This window comes from Poecilia formosa, unplaced genomic scaffold (genome assembly GCF_000485575.1).
Source record: "Poecilia formosa unplaced genomic scaffold, Poecilia_formosa-5.1.2 Scaffold15, whole genome shotgun sequence".
In the NCBI taxonomy this organism is placed as follows: Eukaryota; Metazoa; Chordata; class Actinopteri; order Cyprinodontiformes; family Poeciliidae; genus Poecilia; species Poecilia formosa.
This window is the reverse complement of record NW_006799954.1, coordinates 1247342-1262172: the sequence shown is the minus strand read 5'-3', so window position 1 is coordinate 1262172 and position 14831 is coordinate 1247342. Positions and strand designations below refer to the sequence as shown.

At 35.2% G+C, this 14831-nt stretch overlaps 1 protein-coding gene and 1 long non-coding RNA gene across 2 annotated transcripts in view; both read left to right on the top strand.

The window, feature by feature from the left end:
* The window catches only part of eys (eyes shut homolog), a 200970-nt gene that overhangs the window by 115460 nt on the left and 70679 nt on the right, over nucleotides 1-14831 (top strand). The window contains exons 33-34 of the mRNA XM_016668551.1: nucleotides 3332-3410; nucleotides 10169-10382. Of these exons, the coding sequence (XP_016524037.1) occupies nucleotides 3332-3410; nucleotides 10169-10382 (293 nt within the window). The remainder of the gene's footprint in view (nucleotides 1-3331; nucleotides 3411-10168; nucleotides 10383-14831) is intronic.
* Nucleotides 2819-4332, top strand: LOC103134083 (uncharacterized). Its single transcript, XR_475802.2, has 3 exons — nucleotides 2819-2987; nucleotides 3332-3410; nucleotides 3827-4332. It is a non-coding gene; the product is annotated as an uncharacterized LOC103134083 (long non-coding RNA).

The following is a 14831-nucleotide window of genomic DNA, read 5'->3' as shown; positions in this document are numbered from 1 at the left end:
TGGTTACAGGGAGTGTCATGTAAATCCTGCAGAAGTTTCTTATTAGTCGAAACAAGGCCTGTTAAACTTCAAGTTCTTTGTTTAAATGCTTTGAGTTATTCTATAACAGCAAATCTGGTATTTCTACGATGGCGAAGTAACCGCAAAGCTGCAAGTGTGAGCATATCAGTTCTCTTTAATAAGTGCAAATGTGCTTTATAGTACAGTCAAGCATTTATACCTCAAGTCTACCTAAGCCAAGAAATATCAGTTGTCTTCATGTAGAGCCTAACCCTGGAGCAGTCACAAACTATTTTAAAATCTCACGTTTGCTTGGATATTATTTGAGACATCTGTCACTCTTGTAATTTTTTTTTATTTAAGTAAGGTTTTCTCTACTTTTTTTTTTTTTACATTGATTTTGAATCTCTTTGGTAGTGTTTTTCTTTATCGAGGATGTTTTAGGTTAAAATATCCATATGATTTGTAATATTACAAATGTGTACGCTACAAAGCCAGTTTGTTCCCATAAAATCTGAACTTTGCATAACCATCCACAAATGGGAAACTGCAATATATTACGAATCATCATGTGTTCGTAGTCTTAATTAAACATTTGTCCGGGATTTGAATTGAGTATAAACTGTTGTTATTGTTGAGATTGTTTTTTTTTTCTTACTTCTAAAACGCCTACGCCCGTCGACTTCAAAGTGCCTGTTTTATTAGACAAGCCAAGTAAAGCCCAAAGACATTTAGAGTCATCAAAAATGGATAAAAGCAGAATGTTCTTTCACAGGCTGGTGCCACTGAATATCTGGGATGTTTGTGTATTAAATAACTTAAATGTGTAATTTAAACATTAGGGTTTTTAAAGATGAGTTTTCTTTCTGTTTATCAAGGAATTTAGCTCTCACCCCACAAACATATTAAACTTGCAAGAACTGAATAAATAAGAATAAATTTAGCCAAACAACCATCATAGCAAAAATATTGCTACGGATCTTTTTCCATCCTTAGAACATTCTGAGCTAATTTTGATTAAAAAAAAAAAAGAAATCACTGTTCAGTGAGTTTGACCTGCTTTGGTGTAAAAAAATTTGATGTTGTACCATAGCAAGACTTTTATAATAAAGATAGTTTCATGTATAGAGGCAAAACATGAGTTTAATAAGAGAGTTGAAGAATCAAGAAGTCTTTTTATCCTCTGGAATGCAACATGCTCATGTTTACCATTCCTGCCAGGCTGTGTGATCACTCCATATCAAAGGTTACTACAGAGATCATAAAGGAAAAACATATCTTGCTGCCAACGCGGTTTTATCTGGACAGAGTGCTCTTTGTAAGACGCAGGAATCCGGATTGTAAGAACCTCTTTTATTAACTGATTGAATTTGTTGTATTTTCTGAATGGCAGTTTGAGTTTACTGACTCGTACTATGGAAAAAATAAAAGAAAATGAAGGCGAAGAATCAACACCAGAACCGTGTAGGTCAAAGTTAATCATTTTCACAACGGTTTTGCTTTTGATAAAAAATATATATTTTATTTGTCTATGTAGAACATCTTAGAAAACAGTGGATGCAAACTTCCTACACAACCCTGTCACCTTTAGTTATGTAAAAAAAAACAAAAAACGAGAACATAAAAAAATAAAACAAAAATACTTGCATAATCTGCCAAGCTACCCCTCTCCCTCCATTCCTCTCTTTCTCACTTTCTCTCTCGACAAACATATTGCCACTATTCCATAAAGGTTGATTTTCAGAGTGTGCAGCATGAGCTCTGCTGTCATCAGATTCTGCCTTGATTTGAGTAATATCCCCACTTGAAAGGGATCGATGTACCTGTGCAGTTTTCACAACTGGATTCCACTGAAAGACCAGGTTATCTTTTAGCTTCCATTAGTTATCAGTACATCACAAAAACAATTTTCTTTGTTAGCTGGTCAGAAAGAAAGTGAACACATTTAAACAACTTTTTGAAAAGAATAAATAATTACATTAAAAATATGTTTGCGTCTTATAATATTAGTGCCTGTATTGTTTAAGTTTGACATTATTTTCATTTAAACTGCAAAGAAAACAAAACACTGTGGATCACAACCTCTAAGTGCTTCAATAGAGTCAAATGAACAAAATGCTCAATAACTTAATTTTTTTTTTTTTACTTTAAAGTGATTACTTAATTTTTTACATTTCAAATGTTTATTCACAATTATATCAAATATAAATAATTGTGGCTTTATTTACAAATATATAAATTACTTTAACTTAAATTATTAATTTTTTTTTTATTGTTTAATTTATACATGATTTAAATCTAAATATTTCTGGATCTCTCCCAACTTTTTACTTTTTCTTTTGATTAAAAAATATCAAAAAAACACCCACTTTTTGATTTAAGTTTGAAGTGTTGGTCCGTCATATAAAATTCAGGTAAATATATTCAAGTTTGTTTTTTGTAACGTGACAAAGTAAAATGTTGCAGAGGTGTGAATACTTTTAAAAAGGCACCATAAAGCACCGTAAAGCACCGTAAAGGACGTAGTCTCCATTTATCTCCCATTGGCAAACTAAGAAACCTGAGAACTTAACCAAGGTTAACTTACATTATCACATGTTGTTTAATTTTAAAAAGTTTAACGTACCTAGAACATTGGTTTGAGCCCAGATGTCACAAAATAATTGAACCTTTTTCCTCTTAATAGAACAGAAATTGTCTGTAATCCTTACTGCCCTTGAGCTCAGTTGTTGCTGTTTTGTATAGATAGCATATGGTTTGTCTTTGTTAGAATACTAAAACACACTCTCTTTTTTTTTTTTTTTCTCCCCCCCAGGGTTACGGTGTGAAGTGAACATCAATGAGTGTATTTCTAGTCCATGCCAAAATGGTGGAAGATGTATTGATGGGCCTAATCAATATCACTGCTGGTGTCCTGATGGCCTCATTGGGCTCCACTGTGAGTCCAACGTTGATGAATGCATGTCAGCACCTTGTCTTCATGGAAGGTGCAAACTTTTCACTGTCTTTCAAAAAAGAATGAGAAAAATGTTGCCAGCAGGAAATGTTTCATAATTAATAAACAGGAAATGTTTCATAATTAATAAACAGGAAATGTGTCATAATTAATAAGCTAATGCGATCTAGTGCATCCTCTTGTGGTGCTTAAATTGTGACCCTTAACTTGGCTAAAGAGAAACTACTACTACATTCAAAATACTATATATTCCCTCTTTAAGAATTTTCCAAAACTATTCAGAAATAAAGCTTGAAAGAAAAAAAAAAGTCTCTTGAATTTTTTTCCTCCTCACTACAGGACCCAGTTTTGACCTTGTCTGTTTTCTTCTCTCAGCTGCAAAGATGGAATAAATTCATACACCTGCTTTTGTGAGACGGGGTGGATCGGCAGCAGATGTGAAACAAACATTGATGTGAGTTTAGCTTAATTAATAAACCTGCTGGGTGTTCTGCAGAAAATGCCAGGAGAATTGTGTAGTCTTTGCATGGCCTTTGGTATCATTACCTCTATTGACTTTTGTGCAAGATAAGTCAATTGCACTACCAGGATCATGTAAACATTGTACAAATACCTGATTAAAAGGAATTGCTTAGTCTAATGCCTAATTGATTTAAACCAAAGCTCTCTGCTGGACTCTAGAGATAAAACATAGAATTGCTTGCAGGCATTATGTAGCTTTAATACATAAACTGATGATTTTCATATTAACTGTTGAAAGATGAATTTATTGGGTGTTTCTTACCTCAAAATCTGAAATAGTACAACATCTTCAACGTTGTAGCTATTTTTGACCAGGCGGTTCTCATTTCCACCTTCTATATCTTTCAGGACTGTGCCCTCAATCCCTGTTTGAATGGAGGCTCATGTGTAGATCTCATTGATAAATACGCATGCTTCTGTCTGGATGGGTTCACAGGAAAGACTTGTGAAAATGACATAGATGTTTGCAGAGACACCGCTTTAAATGTCCCACTGTGCTTCAATGGAGCCACTTGCCTTGATGGCGAAGGATCAAATTTCACTTGCATGTAAGTTTCCACAGAATCTGTTCTAATGATCTGCAAATATTCTACATCGATGGACAAAGAAGAAAATAGTTCAAATGACATTTTGCTGAATCTTTTTGCGAATACCTGTCGGCCTAATACAGCTCAGTAGTTATATGAAACTACTAAACATGACTAGTTTTGATTTTTAGGGATATTTGCAATGGTCTAGCCTAAAGTAAATTTTCAGTTCTTACCGGCAAGCTGACCTGCTAGCTGGGCTCTATTGTGTACAGTGTGCAGTTCTTCCCAGTGTTTGGCCTTGACTTAGATTTATTGCCATGTGGCACTTTGGGTAGTGTGGTTGTTGAGTCAAAACCATTTATTGAATATCAAAGCGTTTGACAACAAAGCAGATTGTTAAATGTCCAGTTTTTGCTCTCCTAAAATCCACTAACACTGTAAGCCATGTTAAAAATGACTTTCTGTTTTTTTGTATCACCTTAACTTATTTACTTAGGGGAAAAAAACTGGGTGTTTTGGTGAGTAGGTTTTGTTTATATGACAAAAAGCCACTCAAAAAGTGCAAAAGAATTTCCCACCAATTCAACAACAGTTTGCACCATACAGATTTATTCTGCAACAAGCAATTTTAAATTCAAAATTGTATTTCTAATTTGTTGGTGGCAGACTTAAATTTAGGTTCTTAGCATAGAAGGGTTTTTATCCATATAAATTGCCTTGTGTTACTTTTTCTTCTCATCCTAATGTTTTATCAAGTTAATCTGGTTTTTAACACCCCGCTGAATTCCTGTAGTTTCCAAAGTTATAGTTTTAAAACACAATGACTTTGGAGGACTAAATCTTAAAGTAGCCAGGAAATGGGTAACATTTTCAACCTCTTAAAACATTTCTTCATTTTGCAACCAGCTTTTGTGGAGTCACTGCAATTTCTGGACTATGAGCCACTACTATTTTTTTCACGCGCTTTGAACACTGCATTAATAGAAAGCTTTTACCAACGGGTTTCGAGAGGCTCGACTTCCGCGTGTTGAAGAGAACAGCACAAGCTCAAAAATGAGACGAAAGTTATTGAGAAAGACAAGAACAGATGAACTGAAGTGATTGAGGCCATGGAGGATATTGTCCGAGGGCACACACAAGAACCGTCAACGCACCTGACCCACATTAATTAACACAACCTCATCCACAACACGCATCATGCGCGTGGTGCACAAAACCAGCACAATGCACCTGACAGATATAGACCATATGTGTGCTGTGTGTATGTTGGATACACACATGGCACACAGAAACAGCAACTTCACACCCCACACCTGACGCTCAGTTCCTGACCTACACAAATAGGCCGAGTGCGACGCGCATCGGGCACAAAAGCGGCGCATCTGATCCACACAAGGCCTAATGCATACAATGTAATGCAGGTACACACACGTATGCGTACATACCGATTTGTTACAGATTACAATGAATAATAAAGAAAGAAATCATTGTCTACGTAACTGAAGTGAATTTTCTTCCTGCAGGTTTCCAATCGAAGAGGAGTAAGTGAAGTTACAATATTTGGCTAATTTCTATTCTTTTGGCAAACCATTCAACCAAATTTAATGGTTTAGAAGTCTGTTGACTCATTTTTAGTTGGCTTCACTGCACAGACAAATTTAGCTTATGGAAAAAGCATCAGCTGGAAAATAAACAATACATTCGTTTAGGATGTGTGTGTGCCCAACCCCACAAATGCACATAGTAGAGGACGTTTTGACGCAAAAAATCATTTAAAAAAATTCCAAAGTTATGTTAATAATAAAAGAGAAAAAAATAATATCAAATAATTATAATAAAATTGTTTTTAAAAATCTCAAAGGAAAACCTCAAGGTATGCACAATATGGACATGTGCAGCTTATAGACAAGTGCAGCCTATGAATGTTCCCTGTTTATGTTTGGGGTTTTTTCTTTTAAAGTTAGTGGTTGTGGCTTTTATTCAGGTGCACTCAAGTGCCTAAATTAGTTTTTTAAATCATAAAAGCCAGTGTTAGATTTCTAACCACTCTAAACAATTTTCTAAGTAGCATGTCTTTAGAGAACAATTAAAATCAGTCAGACCTGTAAATTTTGAAGTTAAAAATGTGAACAAAAATATCAGTAAGATATTCTTGGAACAAGCTGATCAATGGAAATTGCAAATACCCTAGTAAACCAATGTACAGTCCCATTTCTTGAAATTCTTATTATAAAACACATCTTAATTTTTTTTCAAAGTTGAAATCGTTGTCGGTGATGACACACAGTTCCAATTAAAAATGCATCCAGTGTAATAATAATTGTGCTTCGGTACATCTGTGCACATGCATCAGTCCTCCAGGTTGTTTGCAAGTGAATCATTACTTTTTAATTGCCACCATGCTATGTCTTGAGTGATGAAGTGTATCTAGATGCAAGATAAATGCAGGCAGAGTATGCCAATTTGACACAGCAGATCCCTGGTTGCTGTACAGTTAATTACTTTGCCTAACCTTGTGTTGTTGTACTGTTATATGCTTGATGTCATGATTTATATGACAATGAATACTGCAACTCCAAAGAGGTTGTTGCTGTTTGCAGTGTTAAGTGATGACGCAGTGGACTGCCTTAGCAGTATGTTTCAAATTATCCCCTGCTCATTTAGTGCTTGTTTCTGTAGATTAGACTACAGGGATGCATTATGGGTTATGAATTTTCAGAGAAATGAATGTGCTGTTGTTATTTCACTTGAATGAAGAGGAGCTGTAAAGAGCAAAAGACTAAAATCATTTGACACTGTTATGTCCTACTCAATAAATGTCTGATATAACACAGTCTCTCCAAAAAGATGATCTGTCAGATGGTAATTTTATGGGTGTAGATTGCAGTATAAAACATTTATTCCCGATTTTCGATATTGTATTTTATATCGTTCAGATTTGACTTTATAAGGGATGTAAAATTACCTAAATGAGGCTTTAGGTCCCATAAACCCAAACAGACTTCATAATTTTTCCTTTTCACTTTCTGTTTTGACCTACTGCAGTCTTTCTTATTGTCTAGCATTTTGTCTTGTTCCCAGTTCCCAGTTTCCCAGGGAGGTCAAAGCCTTAGATTTTTGCCCTTCCTGCCCTCAAATTTGCAGTCGCTTTGATGTGTAATCAGGCCCTCTGTCCATCTGGAAAATCTCAGTTCTTCACCAGTGTGTAAAGACACATTGGGATTGACGTGCAGAATTAAATGCTCCCTTTACTTTCCCAATCAGTCAGTTATGTTTGTATATCTTTTTCATTTCTTCAAATAACACTGGATTAAACAAGCCGTTGGAATTCAAACAACGAATATTCTTCAGAACAGATTATTCCAAAATCGTCTTATGATTTACATTTCAAAATCTGCAGCCTACTTGGTAGTAAGGATACAATTTCACAGCTGCAGTCATTATTTTGTCCATGTTTTATGGATGCAAAGTATAACCTATTATACCAGACATCTCTGCTGGGCTCTTTTTTGACTGTGAAATATTGTCGAGCGTGCACTTTCATCTGGTTTGTTTTTAATGTTAGAAGGCAATAAAAAAAGAATAATTGGTTTCCAATAAGGCAAGTTACTGAAAAAGCAAGTTTATTCTACCGAGATGGCATGCAAACCTATTCTTGACAAATGCAGTTAAAGGGAAATAGCCAGAGGTGCACTTCCTTTAAAAATACTGTGTAGTTATTATAAATTAGCAGAAGGATACAAAAAAAAAATCAGCAAAATAAGACATTTTTAAACAGCTTACTAAACAGTATGTTTTTTTTTTTTGCATAGTAAACATCTGAGTCACCGATGTCACAGCAAGTCTAATGGACAGACACCAGATGGAGAAAATAATCATAAACATCAAACCCCTTCATGGATTTCTACTTAATTTGCTAGCTTTACTAAACATAAAGTTGGGTGAGCAACTTTAGATGGATTCCAGGATAGATTGTGAAGCAATTTCTCACAGTNCTTGGACATTTCGATGGATGCCCCTTCTCACCTGGGGTCCCATCATTCCATTGTGGCTTCTCGGGTTTTGATAAGACATTTTCCCTCAATACGTTCTCCAAAATCTATCGATTTCTAAATTACCTGAACGGTCGTTTTGAAAAAGCTTTGCTAATGTCTGAACTAGTCAGTGATACAGCAATGAAAAACATGCAGAATTCTGTTCTATATGTATAGTTTATGACATCACACAGACTGCCTCACTAGTGACATCACAGACTCTTCTTTGCTGGTGGTGTTACATCATCCCACCAGCAAATCGCATACTTTTTATTCTTGTTTATATTCAAAATAGTCTGATTCACTTGGATTTTGTCCCATATATGATAATTTCTTTTGAAGTTTTTTCAGTATCTATACATAAGAAAGTAAATTTTGCTTGTTTAATCAAACATTTATTTTCTTGTTCTTGTGTCAGCAAACATTGGAACATTGATGTGGGAACAGGTAACGGTTTGCTAAGTTAATGCCATAAATATAAATATAAAATCATTCAATTAAATGAAAATGACATGAACTAATTAAAGTAACAAACAAAATAAATTGTGGGCAGAGCACAAATAAAGTTGTAAGATTTACCCATGAGAAAACCAGGGGATCTCAAACCCATCCCACCATGCTTGACCACCACAAACACAATATGTGCCACAGTAAATGTCAAGGCTATGTCATTTTCAGATCTATGCAAACGCATGATTTTTGTTTGTCATTGTAAACTAAATCTATAAAAAACAATCATTATTTTGGGTAACGGGGAGGATCAAAATCCGAGGCAATCCTGGATAGTAGATGAAGACGAACCAAGATCAGCTGATTTAAAGGTTACACAGACTGACCAGCTGGTGGCGGTAGTGTACCAACTTGCTGTTTGGGAAGAAAAGACTATGGTGAAGTAGAAGACCTGCAAAGACGGATGGAAAGTGCTGCTGGTGTGTTTAGAGCTTCCGTCAACACTTTATCACCGTTAAATCTCCACTCAGATTACACATCGCTTTGACTCCCCACACCGTTTTACACGCTAAAGGTTGGCATCCTGCTCTGACTTGAACCAGCTGTTTTAATGCGCTCCGCCTCTGTTCATATCTGAGCGCTGCAGTTTCTACCAAGGTTATCTAACTACAACTATATCATGCATTTATAAAACTAGATATAATACCCTTTGTTTTTGTGCTTATGAATCTATTTATTAGCCTTTTTAACTGTTCTGAAATTTATTTTTTTGTTTTTTATTTCCCTCACACAAGCAGCTTACGTCAGCTGTTAGCAAATTATGGTCCTCCATTATTCCACCTGCCGGCATTTACGCTAGTCCGCAACACCTGTCATGAACACAAAGAAGTCTTTATGAATGTTTATGAAGTTGTCATGAAGTGTCATTCAGTAAATAATGACATAAATAATGACACCTTTAATGCAAAGTTGCTCTAAAAGTTGCATTAAAAGTCCATTAAAAGTGCCAACTTTGCATGATTTTGATGGTCATTTTTAATGGTCGTTCAATGCAACTTTTAGAGGAATTTTGCATTAGAAGTGTCATTATTTACCAAATTACACTTCATAACAACTGTTATAAACATTCATAAAGACTACTTTATGTTCATAACAGATGTTATGTCATTTTTATGACAGGTCATGTCAGTCTTATGCACACCCCTTCAAATAAAGTGTTACCAAGTTTTCTAAGTCATATTTTCTCCATGTTATTCATTGATTTATAAATGTCACCATTTCAAACTAAATATTCAATTAGCAAGGTAAATATTTACTTAACCAACAAAGTATATAGCTTAAAATTAAATAGCTAGTTTGGAGGTAAATACTCCTTTTGAATCATTTCTTGTCAATAAAATAACTTGTGATTAGTCTTTCTAGGTAGTAGTTTAAAAAATACACTTTATCAAGTAAATCAATCTAAATAGGGGAAAATTATGTAATTACATGACAAACTAATCATGATTTATTTATTTTATTTTTTTGCTGTTGGGTATCGTCTTTAATAATATGATTTTTAAATCTAAAATCTACTAAATACTTTGACGATTCAAACTATGAACACCACGTCTCATTTAGCATTTCAAGGCACAGTTGCATGACACATCTCAAGGCTGTCTAATTTATGTACACAGGGGAGGAACTGTGAGCACAACTATGATGACTGCCTGCTTAATCCATGTCCAGAAGCGTTTTCCTGTGTAGATGGCATAAACAAGGTCAGCTGCCTGCCTCCCAATACGAATCCTGTTCCCTTGGTGACGCCAAGCGAGAACATCACTAGCGGCTACAAACCCAGGGTTCTAATGCCAGCTCTAAGCCCAGTACCAACAGCTGAACCATCCACAGGTATGGACCATGTTGTGTACTTATAAAAATTGTTTGTGGTAAAATACCAATGTGGTAGTATTGTTTGTAATTGTATTCCACTTTATGATTCCTGAGCACATTTCACATTCTACATTTGAACAGTTTATCTAGATAGAAAATGGCATGAAAATATTTCACAAATAGTCCAAAACAACACAAAAACATGTGCATGTAGTAATTAAGAGCTCTTCTTGTTTACTTCCTGTGTTCCATTTGTTCTGCTACATTCACTAAAACTTAAATACCGTTTTCGGTCCTTGTGTCAATAAAACATTGTAACAGAAGATACGACATTTTCATATTAAACCAGGCATCTGCTGCTCTCCTGAAAAGTACATACAGTGTTCATTTTTATTTACTTGCTAAGTATGGATAAAAGTTAAAAAATGATCATAGAAAATATCTATTGTTTTGAATCTATTATTTTTGGAAAAACAAATATAAAAGTTCCTTGTTATCTTTTCATTTGTTGACTTTAAACTTCTGTGTATTCACTGCATCTGATGCAGTTAGTCACAACTGTGTATCTATATATATAGTATTTATTTAATTTTTTAGATTTTTTGGCTCTAGTGGCCTTTATTTGATAGTTAATTGACAGGAAAGTGGGTAATGAGAGAAGAGGAAGACACACGGCAAAGGTCACCAGGCTGGGAATCGAACCTGTGACAGCCACGTCGAGGGCTAAGGCCTCCTCTATATGTGGGTTGTGCTTAACACCTGCACTACCACAGCACACCCCAACTGTGTATATTTTTAAGACTACTTCCTTGTGTGACATTATGAAAAAATTTAAAGAAAGATTCTGCCATATGGGAACCATGCTACTCTTCTTACTTGTGCAAACATCATATATTAAACAAATTGACTCCAAGTTACACTTTCTAAATGGATAAACTCTGAATGTGGTAAAGTAATGAGCCCAGTTCCAGGAACTTGGTTTTGAATTAAAAATCCATAGTTACCATGTCCTTCAGAGCAAACACAGCTACACAGCGTATTGCTAGCTTTGAATGAGAGAAGACAATCTGAGCCCTTCTCTAAATTGAATTTTTATGGAGCCTTTTGAAAATAACAAGTTATGATTTATAAGCTCTGATTCAGAGATTGTCATAGGAGCTCTGTGCAGCTGTGCTGACATTCTGTGCAAATATATCTCTGTGCTTTCTTCTAAATTGTGTTGCCTATATCTATTTGAGGAAAAAAATGTGATTCCAGAGAGTAATATAGCTGATCAGTGTTTGGTTTTACATCCTTAAAATCTCAAATGACAGATGCTGAACATAATTTGTTACACATTATTGGGACTGGATGCAGTCATCTATGTAAGAGGAGGAATTCAGGAGTGCAGGACAGATTGTTACTCTGTGACAGATGAGGTCTGTCTACCTTTGAAACTGTGCACAGAACTGTAAAACAGACCTACTGAACACAGACAAGCTTGAGCCAATTTGTTGCGACACTTTGAAAATCAGTGTGGGCCAAATGTAATTGAGTCCTCCCCACAGCACCTGATGCAGCTCTTAGTCAGCACACTGGTTAAGAAAGGGTTAAAGGTGCACAAAAAATGTTGTTATAGGAGACAAACCCGAGCATCTGCACACTGAAACATCCTTTTACTCTTCTACACATAAGTGCATAATCAAAGTAAATAAGTTTTAAAGTAAGAGGAGCCAGAAACTCACGAGTTTATTAAACTAGGTCACCATCTAAACACATGCAGTGCCCTTGGTGCTGCTTGAAATAGACTCAGTGCTCCTTTAAACCACAGACTGTTCCACAATCTCTGAAATATATATATCAAGTTAAAGTGAAGTCAAAACATAAGAGGGGTGTACGCACGGTACATTGACAGCGTACGATTCTTTTCTTTTATTCTAATGTGAAAAGAATATTCAGAACTGCTTCGAAATAAACCTTAAGGTTTAAATCGGTTCTTTTCTGCTCTGTACATTTGGAGCTGGGCTACACAGCATAGAACCTTTACTATTTAATGTGAACGCTGATGAGAATCTGAAATTGGGATGGAAGGAGGCTTACTCCTGCTCAGCTATGATTTGGTTGACTTTCCTTCAAGTGATCACCATGACACAGGTGATGCTGTTATCGTTTGCTGCCATGTGTTGTGGAAATCAAATTATCCCCTTGAAGCTGTACAGAATCACCTTGATGAATAAGATGTTAGTCATCTTTAACATTCAGCACCTCTTACGGCAGTCCCACTATTAATCTTAATTCCCACATCTGTGATTTTGTTTTGGTGCTCTTGATTATGTTTTTTTTTATTTATTTATTTTTGTAACATACACTTTGTCTGTATTTAGATACTGATTCCTGTAACCTTTCTGAGTGATTTGGTGAATTAATATTGCCGTCATTAAGACTTTCTCTAATTAGAAAGTTATAAATAAATTTTACATTTAAGGTTTATTTTATGCATCCTTCTGTTAGAAGTATTTCTCTTTTTATTCCATTGCAGCAGTTGCAGCAGTCATTTATTAAAAAAAATATCTAAATAATACATCAGGAAAAGTAAGTATTGAACCAATTTATGTTTTTTTTTTTTTTTTCCAAAATATTTATATCGGGGATATTGACATGAAATTCAGATGAGACTCTAGTAAACCAAACATACAATGAAAACAACAAAAATAAGTCCATAAAATGTACTGTGAAGTGAAATTACACAGGCAGTAAGTACTGAGCACTTATGGGTCACTTTTGATTCTGACCCACTTTCAAATTACTGACAAAAAAATTGTTATCCTTTTGCTGTGCTTCTGTTCTTAATGTGTCCATTACTTATTTAGTGTCTCCTTCCACTTTACTACACACAACATAATTTTGTGGATTTTTGTTTTGTTTTGTTTTGTTTTGTTTTAATTTAGTTGTATATCATCTGCTGATGCTAGCGTGTCAATATCTACATTAAAAAAAAAAAAACAAAAAAAAAAACATTGACTTGTTCAAGATTTGGGCTCATAGCTATACCAGCAAAACCAGAAAAAGCCTGTAATATATTTTGAATTGGATCCTTCATGTTCTATAGTAGAGGAAGGATATTCAGCAAAATCTTATCTATTATAGGTCATTTCTCTGCCAATTTTGTAAGTACAAAATGACCTTTTGCCTTCTTTTGGGACTGTGAAATTGCTCAGGTCCAAGAATGGTCTTCTGCAGTATTTTATCTCTGTCGTGTGACAAGTTCAATCAGTCAGTCTATTACCTTACCCAATAAATCAGCGGCAAAGCAGAACTTACATCATGACTTCTTTTTTTTTTTTTTTTTTTATAAATGGTACATTAAGTCCATATTAATTAAATTTCCCCATCAAAGTTCTGTCTCCCAATTAATTGATCCTTAGTTCACATTTCTTCAGATATATTTTTCTAGTGGAACGTCTTCTACTTTAACCCCGCTGACATTCGCCTACAGTTTGTGCCGCAACACTGCGCTCCTCCTCTCCTTGTTCCATTAAATATGACTTATATCAGTTTTCTCACCTCTTTTATGATCATGTATCAGAACTGGCCCTAATTAAATCAGATCTGAAAGATTTATATCAATGAATATCCTCAGTAGACAACATTTTCCCTTTATAGGAACTGGAAAAGCTTTTGAAAAGATTAGAGGGTTGAAAAATTGCTTTGTCAGCATTATGTTAACAGTGGAAAAAAAACAGATATGGAACATAGTGGGAAAGATTGTGTAGATTTACAATTTAGATAGGGCATGAATAGTTACCTAAGGCATGTGCAAAAATCTGGAATGTGAATGCAATAGGTAATAGTAAAAACAGTAGACCTTTGAAGAAGAGACTGAAATCTACTGTTAATGAGACATGATGCTGCTTCCTGGCAGCAACCTCCTAATGCATCAAAGACTACATCAGACTAAACAAGGCTTTAAAATTAATGAATAGCTTTGTCTCTGAGGGGTAATTTTCCATCATCAGCATTGGCAAACCCCATTGTCGGTAGCAAAGCAGAAGACAGTACGGCACTGCTTCCGCATCCATTTATCCTGATTAATTCATGCAACGCAGTAGGTCTGATCCTGATGATTCTCTCTTTTTGTTATCCCAGGATCCTCCTCAGGGTTTGGGTAATATTGCTCCCTAGAGAGAATGTGGGTATTTAGGTTAGCTGGCTTGCCAAATTCCCTAAGGAGTTTCTGCTAGATCAAAAGGGGGTCTGGCTTATTAGAACTTGGCATTCGACAAGTATTGATAAGTTCACACTTAGCAGCTGTATGGTTAATCACAGCATCAACTTTAAAAAAAACGTTGCTGATTTCTCTAGTGATGATTATTTTTTCTCTCTCTGAAAAGGAAACAGAGCAGAAGACTATTTCATCTGGGATTGCTTCATCCATTTACCAGGCTCTGGCTTTTGACTTTTTTCTTTAGTTAGCTTCTTTTAAATTAG